At 31.1% G+C, this 17,090-nt stretch overlaps 1 protein-coding gene across 1 annotated transcript; it reads right to left on the bottom strand.

Annotated features, from left to right (window-relative positions):
- Window positions 1–6,533: 6,533 nt before the first annotated feature.
- On the bottom strand, window positions 6,534–10,679 carry LOC127700099 (uncharacterized protein 5-like). The gene is made up of 4 exons (XM_052203561.1): window positions 10,586–10,679; window positions 8,325–8,837; window positions 7,736–7,901; window positions 6,534–6,730 (listed from the first exon to the last, which is right to left on the bottom strand). The coding sequence occupies exons 1-4, from the start codon at window positions 10,656–10,658 to the stop codon at window positions 6,607–6,609; spliced, it is 876 nt and encodes a 291-aa protein (XP_052059521.1). The 5' UTR covers window positions 10,659–10,679; the 3' UTR covers window positions 6,534–6,606.
- Window positions 10,680–17,090: the final 6,411 nt, after the last annotated feature.

Genomic DNA, 17,090 nt, shown 5'->3' with positions numbered 1-17,090 from the left:
AAAAATACAAATACGAAAAATTATACTTTTTTCAAAACGAAACCACAATGAACAATATCATATCATATGATTGAAGTGACATCAATGGTGCAAGTAATTAATTCACGTCACAGTAATTGTGCAAGTAATCAATTTACGTCACAGTACATGCAGTAATTGTGCAAGTAATTAATTCACGTCTCAACAATGGTACAAGTAATTGATTGACATCATAATAATGATGCAGTTAATTGATTGACGCCAAAGCAATGATAAAAGTAATCAAAGTTTAACTCGTCTGAAGCAGACCCATTATTATCTTAAATTCAAACAAATAAAACACACAATACGTTGAATCATCATCGAATTATACCAGATATACTCAAACAACAGACATACAAATAATTGCAAATATTGATAGAATAACACAGATTTAGGTTTAGTTAAAAATCATCAGTGTTCATTTGCGTTTGTATTTTGTCAAGAGTATATCAAATCTTTTCATTGCTGAAAGATTTTCGCTGCTACTGATAAACTAATATAGCCGATATTACTATCCAAGCAAAAGCCATGATACAGTATCATGACAATCATAATGCTACATTTTGTATCCAGTTTACTAAATTCTGTTTTGCGGACAATTTTGTGTTTAAAGTTAATTTTAAACTTAAACAGTTCTGAATGTGTTATTGTGTCTTCTTGTTGTTCCTTATATTGATAGAGGTTTGTCATTTGAATTGTCGCCACAGCATTTCGAAATGAGTTAACCTTTTTCAAATGTATTTATAGTTATGGTTTTGGCTTATCATTTTATCCTTGTTCCCTGCCACTGTTAAAATCTAAAAGTAAATTATTTAAATAATCCACACAGTGTTTTATGATGTTAAGTCATTACATCATTATTCCGCATATCAACAAGAGTCATTGAACTGCAACGGAGTAAGACCAGACTCGATAATAAAAAAGCCATCTATACATACATCACTCGTCATCATATTTCAAAGAAGCACTTAAAAAGTAATTGTCAAACTGTTGGATTAAAATAACTGTTTCTAATGTTAAATCGACCACAGTCAACGCACTTGATGTAAAAAAGTAAATCAAAGATTACGGAATGTTACTTTGCCTTAACACTCATACACCTTTTTTTTTACTTTTTGGTAGTATTCTCCCATGATAAAATTGATTTCCTGGTCCTTTGAGAGAATAATGCAATATGATACACGAACCATTGGTTCACTGCTATGTTAATGCCATAACTAAGATATTTTACCAGATTATTTATTAGATTATTTTTGCGTTGGTTCATGTTGTTTTATAAAGTGTTATGTTAATCATTCTATCACTTGATCGATACCATGAAGACATCATTAGCTTAGTAGGCAGTACTGCATTACAGACAATATTTATTGCAAAAGAGAGATGAAAGATAGTAACATGACATTCAAACTCATTAATTGAAAAAAAACTGATGACGCCATAGCAAAATAAAAAGAAGAAAAAGACAAAAAGACAAACAAAAGTATCAAAAACAACATAGAAAAAAAAGATTCAGCGACACGAACCCCATCAAAAACCACATATGATCTCATATTCTCTGGAGGGTAAGTAGAATTTGCTCAACTTCTGAATTAGAAAAACAAGACACTTAAGTTTTAACTCCCCCAGGCATAATACACAAAGGAATAACTTGGCTATTATCTGAATGTCCCCTTTGTCCTATAGCTCAAAATCACGTTCAAGTCCATGACTTTAGATTTATTGTGTTCGAACGTTCTTGCTAAAATTGAATCCAGAAAAGCGCTTCGGACTCACAATACTTCTTTAAAGTATTAAATATATGCTCTAGCACTGGGTCAATACCGTTGCTGTTGGATTACCGATATCCGAGGGTATCTCCATCTATGAAGTAAGTGCTTTGGTACTGACATGATTTAAACATGTTAAACATAACTTTTTGAAATGATCAATTGATAAATGTATATACAATGTATTAAGAATCTAAATTTTTCCAACACCCTCAGGCAAAAGTCATCCTTGGATTTGGCAATTATTGTAGGGTCCCTTCTGCTCAAATATTTCCCATCGTATTCAAGTGCTCATTCAATGTCTTTGTTTTTCAAGTTTTTGTTTTCGTTATTGTTTCAAAGGTTCCTGATGAAGATATATATAAAAAAGAGTTGTTTTCATTTTAACGATGCTTGTGCATTGCTAATCTACGGAGGTACCATCATGCTACATGTAGCAGTCATTGTGTTGGTACTGACAAAATTCCTAACATTTATTTCTTTCATTCTTTGTCGATTTATTTAGGATACACTGAGCTATTCCCTCAGGCAAAATTCACTTTACATGGTTCTGAAACTGAAAACAAAACTTAATTAATTGCATGCGTCTGTAGCACTTTTCTTGATTTACCTTCATCGGGAACGATTAAAGCTGAATATGTGGAAGACAAAGATATATCAGAACCGAAATTTGTTGAAGAGCTATGGAACAACAAAGGACCAATAATAACATCCGATTCCATCTAAGGCCAAATTTGCTGAGGGAACACTAGTTTCTAAATTATTATAGTAATATTAATTTTCAAATTTTACGTTTCATTCGTAATGTAATTTTGTAATAGACAATTTTGTAATATAAATGAGTGATGATTTTAAGGTAACAGGTATTTCAATGATTTTAGTAACATTTTGCATGCATTTAGAACACGTGGAACTGCATATGAATATAGGAAAATGATAGTTCAATTGTCTCTATATTCTATATACATAGACAAAATAAGTTTCGACGTCATGATTACTTTTGCCTTGTTTGCGCCTTTATATTAGCGTAATATATAATTTTTTCAATGCCTATGTGCAGTTCCTCAGGCTCTAAATGCATGCAGAATACCACGAGATCTGACATTTACGTACTTGTTACCTTAAGTTGAATGCTCTGCAACTTACACATTCTTCTGTCCTTTTTGTTCCTCAAGTAAAACTGATGATAAATAGTAGGATTCGTGTTCCAACATTTTTTTCTCATGAAGATAAAAAAATAAAAAAAAGCTTTAATAAATACTTGTAGCTGTTTTGTGTTATATATCTATCCCTGTCTAAGGAGTACGACCTCTCCGATCTGTATCTTGCTTGACCATCTTGCAGAACCTACCTTTAGTTTTGTTTTTTCCAAATAGTTCTGACTACATGTATGCAATATTTGAAACTGTACGTTATGCATTATAAAAATAGTCTATATTGTTTTATTTTGATAAACGACATTCTATATCGTTCAGAGATTGATTGTTCATATAGTCAAAGATAAGCACTACCAAATTGCTATAAATCCTTTAGGGATGAACTTTTTTTTGCAAATAAAGATATGCAGTAAATGATTGTCTCTATGTGTCATGATTTTCTAGTAAGTTTCCATATAATATAATTGCATTGCCGACTCAGGCGTTTGAAGATATATCAAAAGGCATGTATTTACGGAACAGTTAACATCTTTCTAAAGACACACTGCACCTTTCACAATGGTTCAGTAAAATTGTTGCCGTTAATGTTTTCCAAAATTTTCATGAATGATCAATATTGTCTTGTCCTGATTTCCATTAAATGTAATGAAACATTAACTATCGTTTCCCATGACTATAGTTTTGTATGGTTTTTGTTCAATATTGCGTGCCTATTGTATTTATCTTTTTAGTTGTATATTTTAATTCAGAAGTTTGTAATACACAGCTTTAGAAAGAGAATAATAAATATTTACCTACTTTAGGTATAGGTAACCGAAAAAATGTAACTCGTTAATATACAGATTTTTATGCTGAATCAGCAATCAATTTGAAGGGATGATTTCATTAGTTGCAGAGTAGTAATTGATGAATTAGAATTGTATATTTATTAGCAAATACGCATAATAAGACAAGATAAGGCATGTAATATGTTTACGCCATTAGCTCAGACATATTGAACATGCATGGTTCATGCAAAGTACTTAAGTCAGTTAAATGGTTTTTGGTGAATAAATCAAAGTGCTAGATATATTTGCCAAAAAAAAAAAAAAAAAACCAGCTGTAATAATATTGTTTGTGAAAAAATCATCTCAAATACAGATGTTGAAATAAGGGATAATAAATTCTGCGAAAATATCGTAATCGTCATGGAAGTGGGTTTATATACACCCCAAAATAACTACCTTTTCGATAATACATCATGATAATGCTTTTGATTCTGACGAATTATATTACTATAGCTACTACAGCCAAAAAAGAGTTTTATTAGTTAACGCAATCAAATTTCTCTGAACGCCTTGAGTCAATTAGTATATTCCTGACTTGGTAAGGCATTTGCGTATGATTTTATAGCTTAAGTTAATAAATCTTATCATTAAGTTTAAGACCGAGAAAAAATTCGGCTGACCGGCTGGTCAATATCAATATATATTTATAGATATAACATTTCTTTTCCGATTTTTCAATTTCTGTTGTTACGTCTTACAAATTACATATGCTTTTCGTAACCGAATGCACCTAAATTTTGATACTTGGTACATATTGATTTATGTTCAATTGTAAAAATGTAAAAAAAAAAATCAATAATAGTTAATAACGATTTTTAAATTTCCTTTGAATATTTTCGGAAAAAACCTACAACATATATAATATAGTTTTCCGAACATTTTTCATACGTTCATTTCTGTTTATTATGACAAGATCTCAAATTAAAGATATTTTGAACGTTTTTGCAGTCTTTCATACATGCTTGAAAATGAATATATTGATATATCTCGACAACAAATTAACTAGAGTTGAATCTTTGGATTTAACGTTTAGATCGAAAGAAGTATTTGTTGTAGACTGCCTACTCTTTCGTTTTAAAATGAAGTAAATAACCGAATTACCAAATATATATACTGTACAAAGATTTATGTTTACAACTATGCGCAGGAACTATTTTGTTTTAATTATGTATTTCTTTCCAGTATGATCTTTTTTGACCGGGCCCGAGTTTTTGGTGTTACATCTTACATAGTCTACTCGAGTTTTTTTGCCCTAAACATAACTTATTTCCTACCAAGCTATCTAACATATATCTTGATAAGCCCCGTGGTTGTCTAAATGTTTGCAGGTTCAGTGTGATTGTAGGTCTAAATTATGCCAGATTTATATCATTGATATTACTCCATTGTTTTGTTCTTCAATTCACAGTTGTTTTGTGATCCGCTCAAACCGGTGCTAGGGGCTGTCTTACACTTACAGTAAGGTGATATATTTTTTTGGCTCTGTGTTGAAGGATGACGAGGAAAAATCTATTTTAGAAACATGTATCCTTTTGTCAATGCCAGCTAAAGTATAGTGTAGGATCTCACAAGGAAATTAGAAAAAGAAACATAATTATGTTTTGGAATATAAAGAAAAAAGATCTTGTCCTTAGTACTATGGCTATAATAGTTGGTACGAAACAAGACGATGTTTGTATATCCATTCCACATACAAACTAATTTATCTATCAAATTACGAAATTATGCAAATGTTCGTTCTTTAAACATCTCTTTAGAATTACGATGTCCACAGTACGAAGTGCAGGCTAGAATTATATACATAAAGAAGTCGGTTTACAACCTAAATGTTTGGCGTTAAAAATTCATACGCCTACAATGTACATGTATTACACATGCACAAGAAGACAATCAATTCCCGATATACGTATGTGCCACTACAATTGTTTCGTTACCAGCAAGTGGCAAACATTTTATATAATAGAATAAGTTAAACATAGAATAAAATAAGTCGCTCTCTTGAATGATGTTATATTAATATATTTTGTTTATATTGAGGACAAAACAGAACAATTTAAGGTTAAATCGTTCGGTATGGTATCGAGCATATACCCAATGAAGGTTATTTTGTATACACGTGTTGATTGCATCAATACTTAATACCAATTTATGTATTTATCATTCTCTGAAGGTACCTTCCACTAAGTTGCAATTGCTTTGTTTTGATAAAATTGACAAATAATAAACCATTGAGTTTCCAGTTTATAGAACTATGTAGTTGTGCTAAATCTGATGAAACAATTAATTCAGACAAATATAACGGCTTTGGTTGACCTATTATGGTTGTTTAAATTAAATATTTTTAAATCTAATACTTTTTTATTTCCAAACGTTTGGTATTGATTGTATAAAATAACTGTTTACCTTCTTAATAAGTAAATCTTAGCATATAATACAGGTGACGCTTATAAAAAAAAGAATTACAGAGTTCTTTGTCTTAAAATTGAGAATGGAAACGGGGAATGTGTCAAAGAGACAACATACCGACCAAAGAGCAGAACACAGCCCGAAACCACCAATGGGTTTTCAACACAGCGAGAAAATCACACACTCGCACATGCCAGTGGCGGGATTCAGCTGGCCCCTTAACAATAATGTATACTAGTTCGGTGAAAATGGACTAAACTCCGAAACATACTTGATTCGGGAAAGGCGGAAAAAATGCGGCGGGGTTAAACATGTTTTTTGAGATCTCAACCCACCTCTTTAACATGCTTAATTGATACTTTATTTCAAAAAAAAACATAATTGCAATTAGATGACATATCAAATACTTTTTTTTCGTTTATTTTCCGTCTAAAAGTAACATCCAAGACATGCGGTGTTCCCGTTGTAGCATTTACTATAAAATGTCCATCCAGCCTCGATATGATGTGGTATGTCAGTTACAATCTCTGCTCCAAATGCCAGTACCTCACATCTGAAATGGACAGATTGGCTGTTTTGCTCAATTATATTCCTAACTTGTTGTATATTTATAGGTGTGTCTAGTGGGACTATTTGTACAAGCCATGCAGTTCCAAATAATCGAAAATTCAATTAATAATTCCATGTTCCAGAACGTCAATAGATCACATACTTCCCCATGCTGATATGTTTTGGGCAATTATTGTTTTGTACAATTTGTGTGTTCATTGATAAAAACAGTACCAACTGAGGGTAAAGTTTTCTTGGACTGTTTAACATTATTACATATGTAAGTGGTTGTCTTTAGTCATATCGGAGTTATGTGGTTCGTTTGATATACATAATGAGATTTAATATTGATCTGATAAGTTAAACCCTATTCAATAGATTTGTATAGTTGTTCTTATGTTGTACTGTTACACCACTGTCCCAAGTTAGGGGAAGGGTTAGCGCCATTAAACTATTTTAACATCGCCACATTCCGTATGTGCCTGTCCAAAGTCATCCAGTAGTTGCTGTATATCATATCTATGTGATATGAGTTTTCCTCATTGTTGAAGGTGACCTATAGTTGTTAATTTCTATGTCATTTGCACTCTTATGGAGAGTTATCTCATTGGAAATCATGAAAAATCTTCTTATTTTATACTGATATGACTAAAATGATATATCTATCTATTGGAGACACACAGGACGATGATTTGGAAAGCTGAATGACATTTCTTGGCCCTCAATATTGACCAATTCATATCTGTTACTTTGTCAGATATATGATTAGTATGCTGAATTTATTTAAAATGTGTTTAAGCTTGGACGATTAAGAGCTAGTAAACATGTGAAGACACGTTTATATTGTTGCAAATTATAAACTGCTTGGTATATGTGTTAATGTTGATGTAACAGTAATTTGATTGATTAATTGTTTCTTTTAAAATCTCATTTTGACAGTAGTTTTATCAGTTCAACGACAATTCCTGTTCAGATGGCGTCGTCTGAATAATAATGTTCTAAAACAAACCTGTTCAAAGCACTGTTGAAATTATAACCCATACAAATCTTGAACAGTCCACAGCGTGTAGCACACTCTATGTGTGATGGACATTGAATGTCATCAACTACAACCATGTCAGCCATGTGATTAACCATACTACAGCTATCAAAACGACCAGCAAATTTATCTGAAACTGAATTCTAATCATTCTTCATTTTTTACCCACAAAGACAATGAAATTGACCACTTGTCATTTAATTTGGTGATAAACGGATATCACGTGATGATAAATAACACGCATAACGTATATAATTTTATGATGGCAATCTCTTTATTTGTATATATTAAGTTATATAGTAGTGTCATTCAGAAAGCAACCCTGAACCTTAAATGATACAAAACTTTATCAATTTCGTTTGTCTGAAGCACTTATCTTAATTTATCTTCATCAGAAATTCTCAAAACAAAAACAATAAAGGCCAATGATATATTATACCTTTTAGCGTGAAGAGTTATTTGTCAAAAAGGAACTAAAAATAATCAAAATGATCTAAGCTCAATTTTGCAAGTGTGAGTTAAACTCTGAATGAAAAAAAAACATATATATTTACATTACCTTCTATATGAATTTTCCAATCCCCTGTTTCAGAAAAACTTGTATAAACTTCAATCCCTTTCACTGCAAACTGATTCGTACTGATCCAACTATCCAACATATTTTCGTCAACGACAAGGCCAGTTCCATATGAAATTTTTCCACCGGCCCAACTTATCCAAAATGGAAGATACATATTGCAGTTAAGAATATTCAGAGAATTTATATATTGCATATATCGACTTCCAACATCTAACGAATCGTTTATTCGATATAAAATACGCGACTTTTTGTTGAAGCTATTACCAAATTGAATCTCATACAATGGTTTTGATGAATTTTTGACATCGGAATTTGAAAGAAGAACAAATGCGTCTTTACATGCCTTTACTTCATACATCAGGGACGTCATTCCCCCAAGGTCAAGGTTATACTTATTGATGTCTGTACTATACTTCATAATATCATGTGTTCTTCGTGAAGATATTCCTTGACCACTATTTGGGGTCGATACAGTGTTCATGATATGTACACCTGCAATATAAACAAGTCGAGAAATTAGAAGTTCTAAGACCTTGTCGGTCTTCAAATAAAAAAAAAATCTACATTAAAGTGGCGCTTTCCCACAGATGAAATCTATCATATTGAACTTGAAATAAAGAAAACCATATATTCAATTTAATAAGGATTAATTTAGTTTCGTGGGTTCAAATTTCATGACATGAGGAAAAAATAATAACGCGGATATTCAATTTCGTGGTTTTGTCTAAATCTGCATACAAGCCGATAAAAAAAGTGTACGTCATTGAACTTTCATGGTTGACGATAATTGGTATCCAACAAATGGTAAAATTTGAAGTATCTTTCATATCTAAACATCTTGAGTTTGGCAATAAGGATGAGTTGAGAATTGTACTCTACGATATTAAGTTTTGAACGAACCCTTTTCGAGTAGCAACATTCCGGCCATTGATACAAATGAGTTTATTGCACTCAGTTGATAATTATCCAACATCTGTAAAGATTTTTGTGAAAGTTTAGAAAAAAAAAGTATGGAGAAAAAGCTTAAGTTTACCATTCGATTTGTTTGTAAATGACGCCATAATGACACGAATGACTTGGTTGAACATTGTCTATGGAATACCTGTGTCTCGTATGACCATGGACATGTTCGACTTGTTGAGGGCTCTATTGAAGATCTTTTCGGTACTTTATTCCTCGATTTTGACATCACATTATTCGAATGATACGACTTGACAAACTTATTGTAAACCAACTAATAATAGCGTTACTTTCGCGAGTAGAAAAAAACACGAATATAAATCGCCGCGAATATGTAAAAATTGGATTTTTCCATACTTGTCTAAATCAAGTAAATTTGAGAATCGCGAAATCAATTTGCCGCGACATGGGCCAAAAATGGCTATAAGCAAAATAAAGTATTCGCGAAAATAAGCTGGTTTACAGTATTTTTATAAAACAAGAAATAACGATTGAATGACAAAATATCATTAAACATATCACACGACTTCGTGGATGGCTATAGTCTATTTCGAACAAATTTACCTATCTGACAGCTTTCAATTCCTTTAAGTTTGCGCTTCCCTGATAGAGGTTATAGAAACAGGCGCATCGGACGCACCAAATGTGTCATTTGCGATCGGTTCAATGACGTACACCAAGTCCAAATTGTAAAATTGAGAATGGCAACGGTTCCTGTTTGCAATTTTACCGTCAAATTTATATACCCAATAAAACCCTTCCACGCCGAACAGTTTTCTAAATACCAACATTTAAATGGTTAAAAGTAGAAATCAAGATAATCTGATTGTTAAACTCCTGCTGATACTATATTTACCGCACGGAATTCATGTTTAATTAGTAGAACGTTAACTTCATATGAAAGTATAGTATAAAGAAAATTCATAACAACAAGTAAGCTCAATCCGGAATTTTTTATTAAAAACAACTCGTGGAAGATACCGACTTATAATGTTTTTCGCAAGACACACATTCCGTTAAAAGAATCATACAAATTAAAAGGTAAAACTAAATACGAAGTTGAAGAGCAATGAGGACAAACGATTGCAAATGATTTGAATGTGAAACACGAATGCAAATATTCAACCAAGCACAAATTTTCTACCTGGCAGTGTGCAGACTTTGATAAAGCCTTGAAATAACGATAAGATGTTCACAAAAAAAGCACAGAAATTGTCCGCAATACAAAAATGAATAGCCACGAAAATGAATGAGACCGCAATGTTTGAAAATGGTCTTACCTCTAGTGGTAAAAACATGTAGGCATAACATTAATATTTCTGTATGCAGGGCCATCTTAAACACCACATTCATAAAATCCTGTATTCATTTGATGACATGAAGAAAAATGAACAATCCATTCATTTTAAACATTTGACTATTTAATGAAAATAAAAACATTATAATTATCCCGTTATTTAAAAAAATCAATGAACCCCCATATTTGCATAACCATGTCTACAACATTATAACAAGAATAAATATATAAATATATCCGAAGACATTTATCAAATTATTGTATTGTAATAGTTTAAACAATGAAAAGTATGTACATACAGTATTAACCCTTTCTGAGCGTCGTGAAAATTGTTTTTACACCATATCAATAATTTATTTTATACATTCCTAAATTAAACAAGTAATCAACCTTTAAAAGCCCCTACAGTTCTTTATTTGTTCGATATTATCAATACATATACACATGATTACATATCTTTGTACACATGATTACCCTCAGATTAATATAACAAACATATTCTAAGACATACTATATCAATTTGAAGTATTTAAAGTGTTTGGACAGGAAAAACTCTGTAAATATATAGTACCAGCCCTTAGTATATGCGTTGTAAATATTGTTTGAAACAATGCATTATGATGTTAATATTGTTTGAAACCATGCATTATGTGTGTAGTGATGTCATAGATTTTAACGAACGTAATCAATGCATCACTGGTAAATTATTAAGTCAGGGATTTCGTTACCACAAATTACTTAAAACATTTACTAGATTCTTTCATTGATACAAAGATTTGATTAGTACATTTGGCTGTACCTGTAGAAAACTTATTAAAAATGGTATTTCACATCCTAAATTTTATGGTAATATTGTACTTAAAGCGCGGAAATCATTATGTGATCCGTGTAAACTCATCGAACCTTTAAACAAACTTATTAGTAAGGGTTATCGTGCCAATGTTGTAATTAGATCTCTGAATATAGTTTACATTGGCACTAACATCGATTTTGTCATTAGCAAATTAATACATAACTAAATTTGTATTTTCTTTTCAAACGGGATGTATAGAGATACATTGTACACACACGTTCATTTTTATATATAAAGAAGTCACTCCTATCGATTTTGTCATTAGCAAATTAAAACATAACTAAATTTGTATTTTCTTTTCAAACGGGATGTATATAGACACACACACGTTCATTTTTATCTATAAAGAAGTCACTCCTAACTATCCTACTACCTGTCGATACATTTATTTTTGGCATTGCACAAGTCATGTCTTCTTTGACTGTTCATGACGTTAAAATACTAAATCTCTGGGATGTATTTTAGTTGATTTAAGTGTCTGATGCATGATTTTTTATTATTAATTGTTTTGGCTTTTAACTAACTGTCAGTAACTGCGAGTAATCTCAAATCGTGCTTTCTTTTAATTTGACCTGTTGATACTATTTGTAATGCTTTTTTGTTATCTAATGTTAACATGGATCTTGGCTATATACCAGCTTAGGTTATTTGGTATTTAATTACTACAAATTGTCACTTCTTCGTACTATGAACATCAAAATTATTTCATTTTTCCTTAGATGCTGTTCTTGGACCTGTACAGGAAGTTTTATCTAGCACTAATTGTATATTTTTATTGTTTATATTCACCCCATATGTACCAAGTGTTAGATTAGTTTTATTGTTATTAAAGAAATTTCTTGTTATTCCTAAACGGAAGATTTTATACACACAGAAGAAGTAGTATACTTAACAACAAAATTATTTTCATATACCTGTGTATAATATGACGCAGGTTTCTTCATAAGTGATGATTTTCTATAAATTGTTTGAAATTTCACAGTGATATCATACTTTAACTTTGTTTAAACTTGTTTATTTACTTTTGACTTTAATTATTTATCCCTTGTAATTTTTTATTAACTGTCTATTGCATTCAGGTGTCACAGGTCAAATTTATTCGTTCATTGTGTATTAATTTATGTTTTTTGATTGAGTTAAGCCTTCCAATTGATATTTTATAGTGTGTTTTTCTATGTTGTGATGTTTTACTATTGTTTCAGAAAAGGGAGAAGGTTTGGTACCATTAAAACGTTTAATCCCGCTGCAAATGTTTGCACCTGTCCTAAGTCAGGAATCTGATTACAGTAGTTGTCGTCTGTTTATGTAGTTCATACGTGTTTCTCGTTTCTCGTTTTTATATAGATTAGACCGTTGGTTTTTCCGTTTGAATGGTTTTACACTAGTAAGTTTTTGGGGCCCTTTATAGCTTGTTGTTCGGTGTGAGCCAATGCTCCGTGTTGAAGGCCGTACCTTGACCTATAATGGTTTACTTTTATAAATTGTAACTTGGATGGAGAGTTGTCTCATTGGCACTCATACCACATCTTCCTATATCTATTAATTTTGTAGTTTAATTTTATATAATATTCATTTAACAAGCTAACCTTTGATAGAAAATAAGTTAATAGGGGTAAAAAAAAGGAGTGATTTAGATTTTTGCACCGTCGTATACTTTTTTTAACAAAACCTTACGAAACAAGTCATAAACTATTTCTGAAAAAGATAAATTCAGTATAATCATGCTAATTACTTCTAAGTCACAACTACACTTATAATGGGAGTTTTTTTGACAATATAATGAATGTTATTTTTTATTGCTTAAATGATTGCCAATTTATAATTTAAGCAAACTGGTGATTTCCATGATTTGAAATTTGATCATTAAATAAGAATAACTTTGTCGACGTTCAAATTTCATATGCTCTTCAAACCAAAAATCATATTTCAATGTTATATTTTCATTTTGGGACTAAAAGTAAAATCACAAAAAAAAAAAAACTGAACTCCGAGGAAAACTAAAAAAGGAAAGTCCTCAAATCAAATGGCAAAATCAAAAGCTCAAACACATCGAACGAATGGATAACAACTGCCATATCCTGACTTGGTACAGGGATTTTCTCATGTAGAAAATGGTAGATAAACCCTTGTTTTAAAGCTAGCTAAACCTCTCACTTGTATGACAGTCGCATCAAATTCCATTATATTGACAACGATGTGTGAACAAAACAAACAGACATAATAGGTAAAAATGTCAAAAATAAGGGTACATCAGTCAACATTGTGTTATAATCTTAATCACTATAAATCAAACAAATATGTCACAAAGAAGCACAAAATGGCATATAGACAGAGCATATTAGCAAAAATTAAAGACAAGAATACACAAATTTACCATAGTACAATAACACAATGACGAGATGTATAAGTACAGAGCCCCGTCATATATTTATCAAAGAAACATAAAAAGGCATATAGACAAAGCACATTAGCAAAAATGAAAGACAAGAATACAAAAATGTTGTACAATAGCACAATGACGGGATGTATAAGGACAGAGCCACGTCATACATGTATCAAAGAAACATAAAAATGCACATAGACAAAGCAAATTAGTAAAAATGAAAGACAAGAATACGAGAATTATCAAAGAACAATAACACAATGACGGGATGTACAAGTACCGAGCCACGTAAAATGGATATCAATAAAAACAGACTAAACAGTAAAAGTAATATTCATAAAGACAAATAAAAGAATAGTATAACACGTTATCAAGATCTTGAATTTGTATCCGAATGTTTAATTCGGGTCAACGGAGACGTGCAATTGTGTAAATAGCTATCAAAGAGACAGATGTCAAAAAATAAATAATTCTTAATATCTAAAATACTTTTGAAAATTGAAATAACGAAAGATTATTTATGTACGTTATGTACAAATCAATCCAAAAAATCAGCACACGATAGCTATAAACTATAGTATATTTTAATTAAAATGAAAAAAAATGTCAAGGTCATATGGTATCCTTTAATGCTACATGTCTTGATGTAATACACCCATGAAGGGAAATATAGTGGACAGTGGAATGTCAGAGCAAAAGTCAAGTTCACAACAAATCTAAATCGATTCGAAATATGAATGTAATACACCTTCATTCCAAACATAAACATTTATGTCAGCAAGTTTAAACAGGAGTCATGATAAGGAAAAAAAAAAACTACAACAAATAATGTCCGAGGGAAGACACGACAAAAAACAAAAAAATATACAAGAATAAAGTGTAAATGTGTAAGGACGCTACACATGCTACATGAATAGTTTTTCAAACCCCATGCGTGAGTAAAAATACAATTTGATAACCACAAATTGAAATGCGATAAAATATCTCTTGATACCACATCGATTGATAAAAGTAATGAATGTCACACATATAATTACATGTTACACAGCTTTGTTTTACGATTTCATTTGACGAGGTATCTTTAGGTGCCATAATATAAGCCTTTCTTTTTATCGAAAGCCGACGGGGTCAAAATACTTAATTTCTAAATGTCAATTTGCTACTATTAATGTGTAATTTCAAAATGTCCATTCGTAAATTGTCAATTTGTAACTTGTTACTGTGTAATTTCAAAATTCTTAATTCTCAAATTGTCAATGTGTTACTTGTAACTGTGTAATTTCAAAAGTTTTTGTCCCCGTTGGCATTCTCTATCTTTTAAGTCGTTAGATTTGAAATTGAAACTATCAAAATGTTTGAGATTGTGTTGTCCTATTCGTCGTGTCGTATATGTTCCATATCTTATTTGTAAAATTGACCTTCAGTGTATTGGGGAAAAGTTCATTTTATCCGTTTGTATCCAAAATGTAAGAAAGTACATTGAATATGTTTGGTGTAAGCCAAGTCTTTTTTTGAACTCTTGAGAATAAAGGACATTAATAAACGCAATTGTAGTTTACCGATGTTCATATCTCAAAAATCTACTAAGAAAACACAAATCTGAGGAAATTGCACGCACTCCAAAACGAGCGAAACAGATTGCATTTACAGAGTGAGCGTCTCTCGATACGCATTCACCATTCTCTAGTTGAAGCAAGATTTAGTTAAAATGTCACAATTGGGATCAGAAGACATTCCGATAACTGCTTTAGGAAAATACATTTACTAGTAACTACATTTCAAATCAGAAGACACTCAGATAACTGTTTTAGGAAAATACATTTTACTGCATTTCAAATCAGAGACAACGGTAAAACAAGCAATTTCATTGTCTGTTGACTTTTTGACTTTTGATATTTTATATTTGCACTGTTAAATTCAACGTTATGAACAATTTAGATTTGGAAGAATTCGGTGTAAACGCTTGTTGAAATCAACATCTTTTATGAAAATATTTTTTAAAGAAAACTTCACTGGTTTTTATAACAGTTGTCAAAAGCCCGACGAAAGGATTATTCTGTTAAGTCTTAGTATTGTATCCTTAAGGAAGTTGCAATATACTATGATATATTCACAACTAATTACCTTTAACTGACTCTATTTTAAAAGAGTAAAATCCATCTTATTCCTTGTTATAATCTTTTTCAATGTTTACCATAAAAGATTGCAGATTTCATAAAGAAACACACAATTTTATACAATATTCCATGTTTTTATTCATATAATTGATAAAACTTAGATTTAATGTTCGGGAAATATCCCAAAATATATGAAAGTTTTAAAATATTTGTGGTAAAGATGTATGTGACAACTTTTTATTCGGGAAATGTCCCGAAATCATTTTTAACATTATTAGTTATAACATATATGTTTGCAAAGCGATTTGACAAACAGATCTGAAACACATTTCGGGAAAAATCCCAACAAAAATAAACTAAGTGCAAAATGTATAACACAGATGTCTTCAAATATTTCGGGATTTATCCCGAAAACCCAAAGTACATGCTAGAACTCATGACTAATAATTTCTTTTCACATTTCGGGAAAAACCCCGAAAAAATAAATCTGTTATCAAGCACACACTTGTTGCATAGTTTTTTTTACCCATTTCGGGAAAAATCCCGAAATAAAATCTACAAGCAAAAATTATGCTACAGATTTCTTAAACATATTGGGAAAAATCCCGAAAAACAAAATCTATAAGATTTTACAGCACAGAATTTTGATACATTTAGAAAGTTTTATGTAAATCTGTTTCCAACATTTGTTGAAATATTATGATTCATAAAAAAAATATGTGTCTAACTGAAAAAAAATATGAATTTTGTTTATAAGCATACTTTTCATTACTGTTCCGAAAAAAGTATTTTCTAAGAAATATAAAGGTTGCTTTCTACTGTGCACATTTCTTTTGTCATGCTTCAGTGATTCCGTATATATAATCAACCAAATTTGTCCCACAAAAAAGGGGGAGGTGCCCAGGCCCCTTCTACATCCGCCTCTGATTAGTGGTCGATTTTAAACTGGCCTAAGCATAAACTTTAACATGTAAACTATGCAAAAGATTCTAAATTATTAGACCACGATTGAGGGTTCAAGGTAAATAAAATCCCAAGCACATGCGTTGTCCAAAAGCTTATTCAACTGCAAATAAAATATCCCTGACATACTATTAGTGGTTCTCCTTAAACTGAACACACTTATCACAAACCT

This window comes from Mytilus californianus, unplaced genomic scaffold, assembly GCF_021869535.1.
Source record: "Mytilus californianus isolate M0D057914Y unplaced genomic scaffold, xbMytCali1.0.p SCAF_48, whole genome shotgun sequence".
Taxonomy (NCBI): domain Eukaryota; kingdom Metazoa; phylum Mollusca; class Bivalvia; order Mytilida; family Mytilidae; genus Mytilus; species Mytilus californianus.
This window is presented reverse-complemented; position numbering and strand designations above follow the sequence as displayed.

Bases quoted from the DNA above. Each gene is read 5' to 3' on its own strand.
- LOC127700099 (XM_052203561.1), bottom strand. From the start codon at position 10,658: ATGAATGTGGTGTTTAAGATGGCCCTGCATACAGAAATATTAATGTTA. The intron at 8,838-10,585 runs GTAAGACCATTT...TTTATATTGCAG, and splicing joins ACATGTTTTTACCACTAGAG to GTGTACATATCATGAACACT. The intron at 7,902-8,324 runs GTAATGTAAATA...ATTAGAATTCAG, and splicing joins TTGGAAAATTCATATAGAAG to TTTCAGATAAATTTGCTGGT.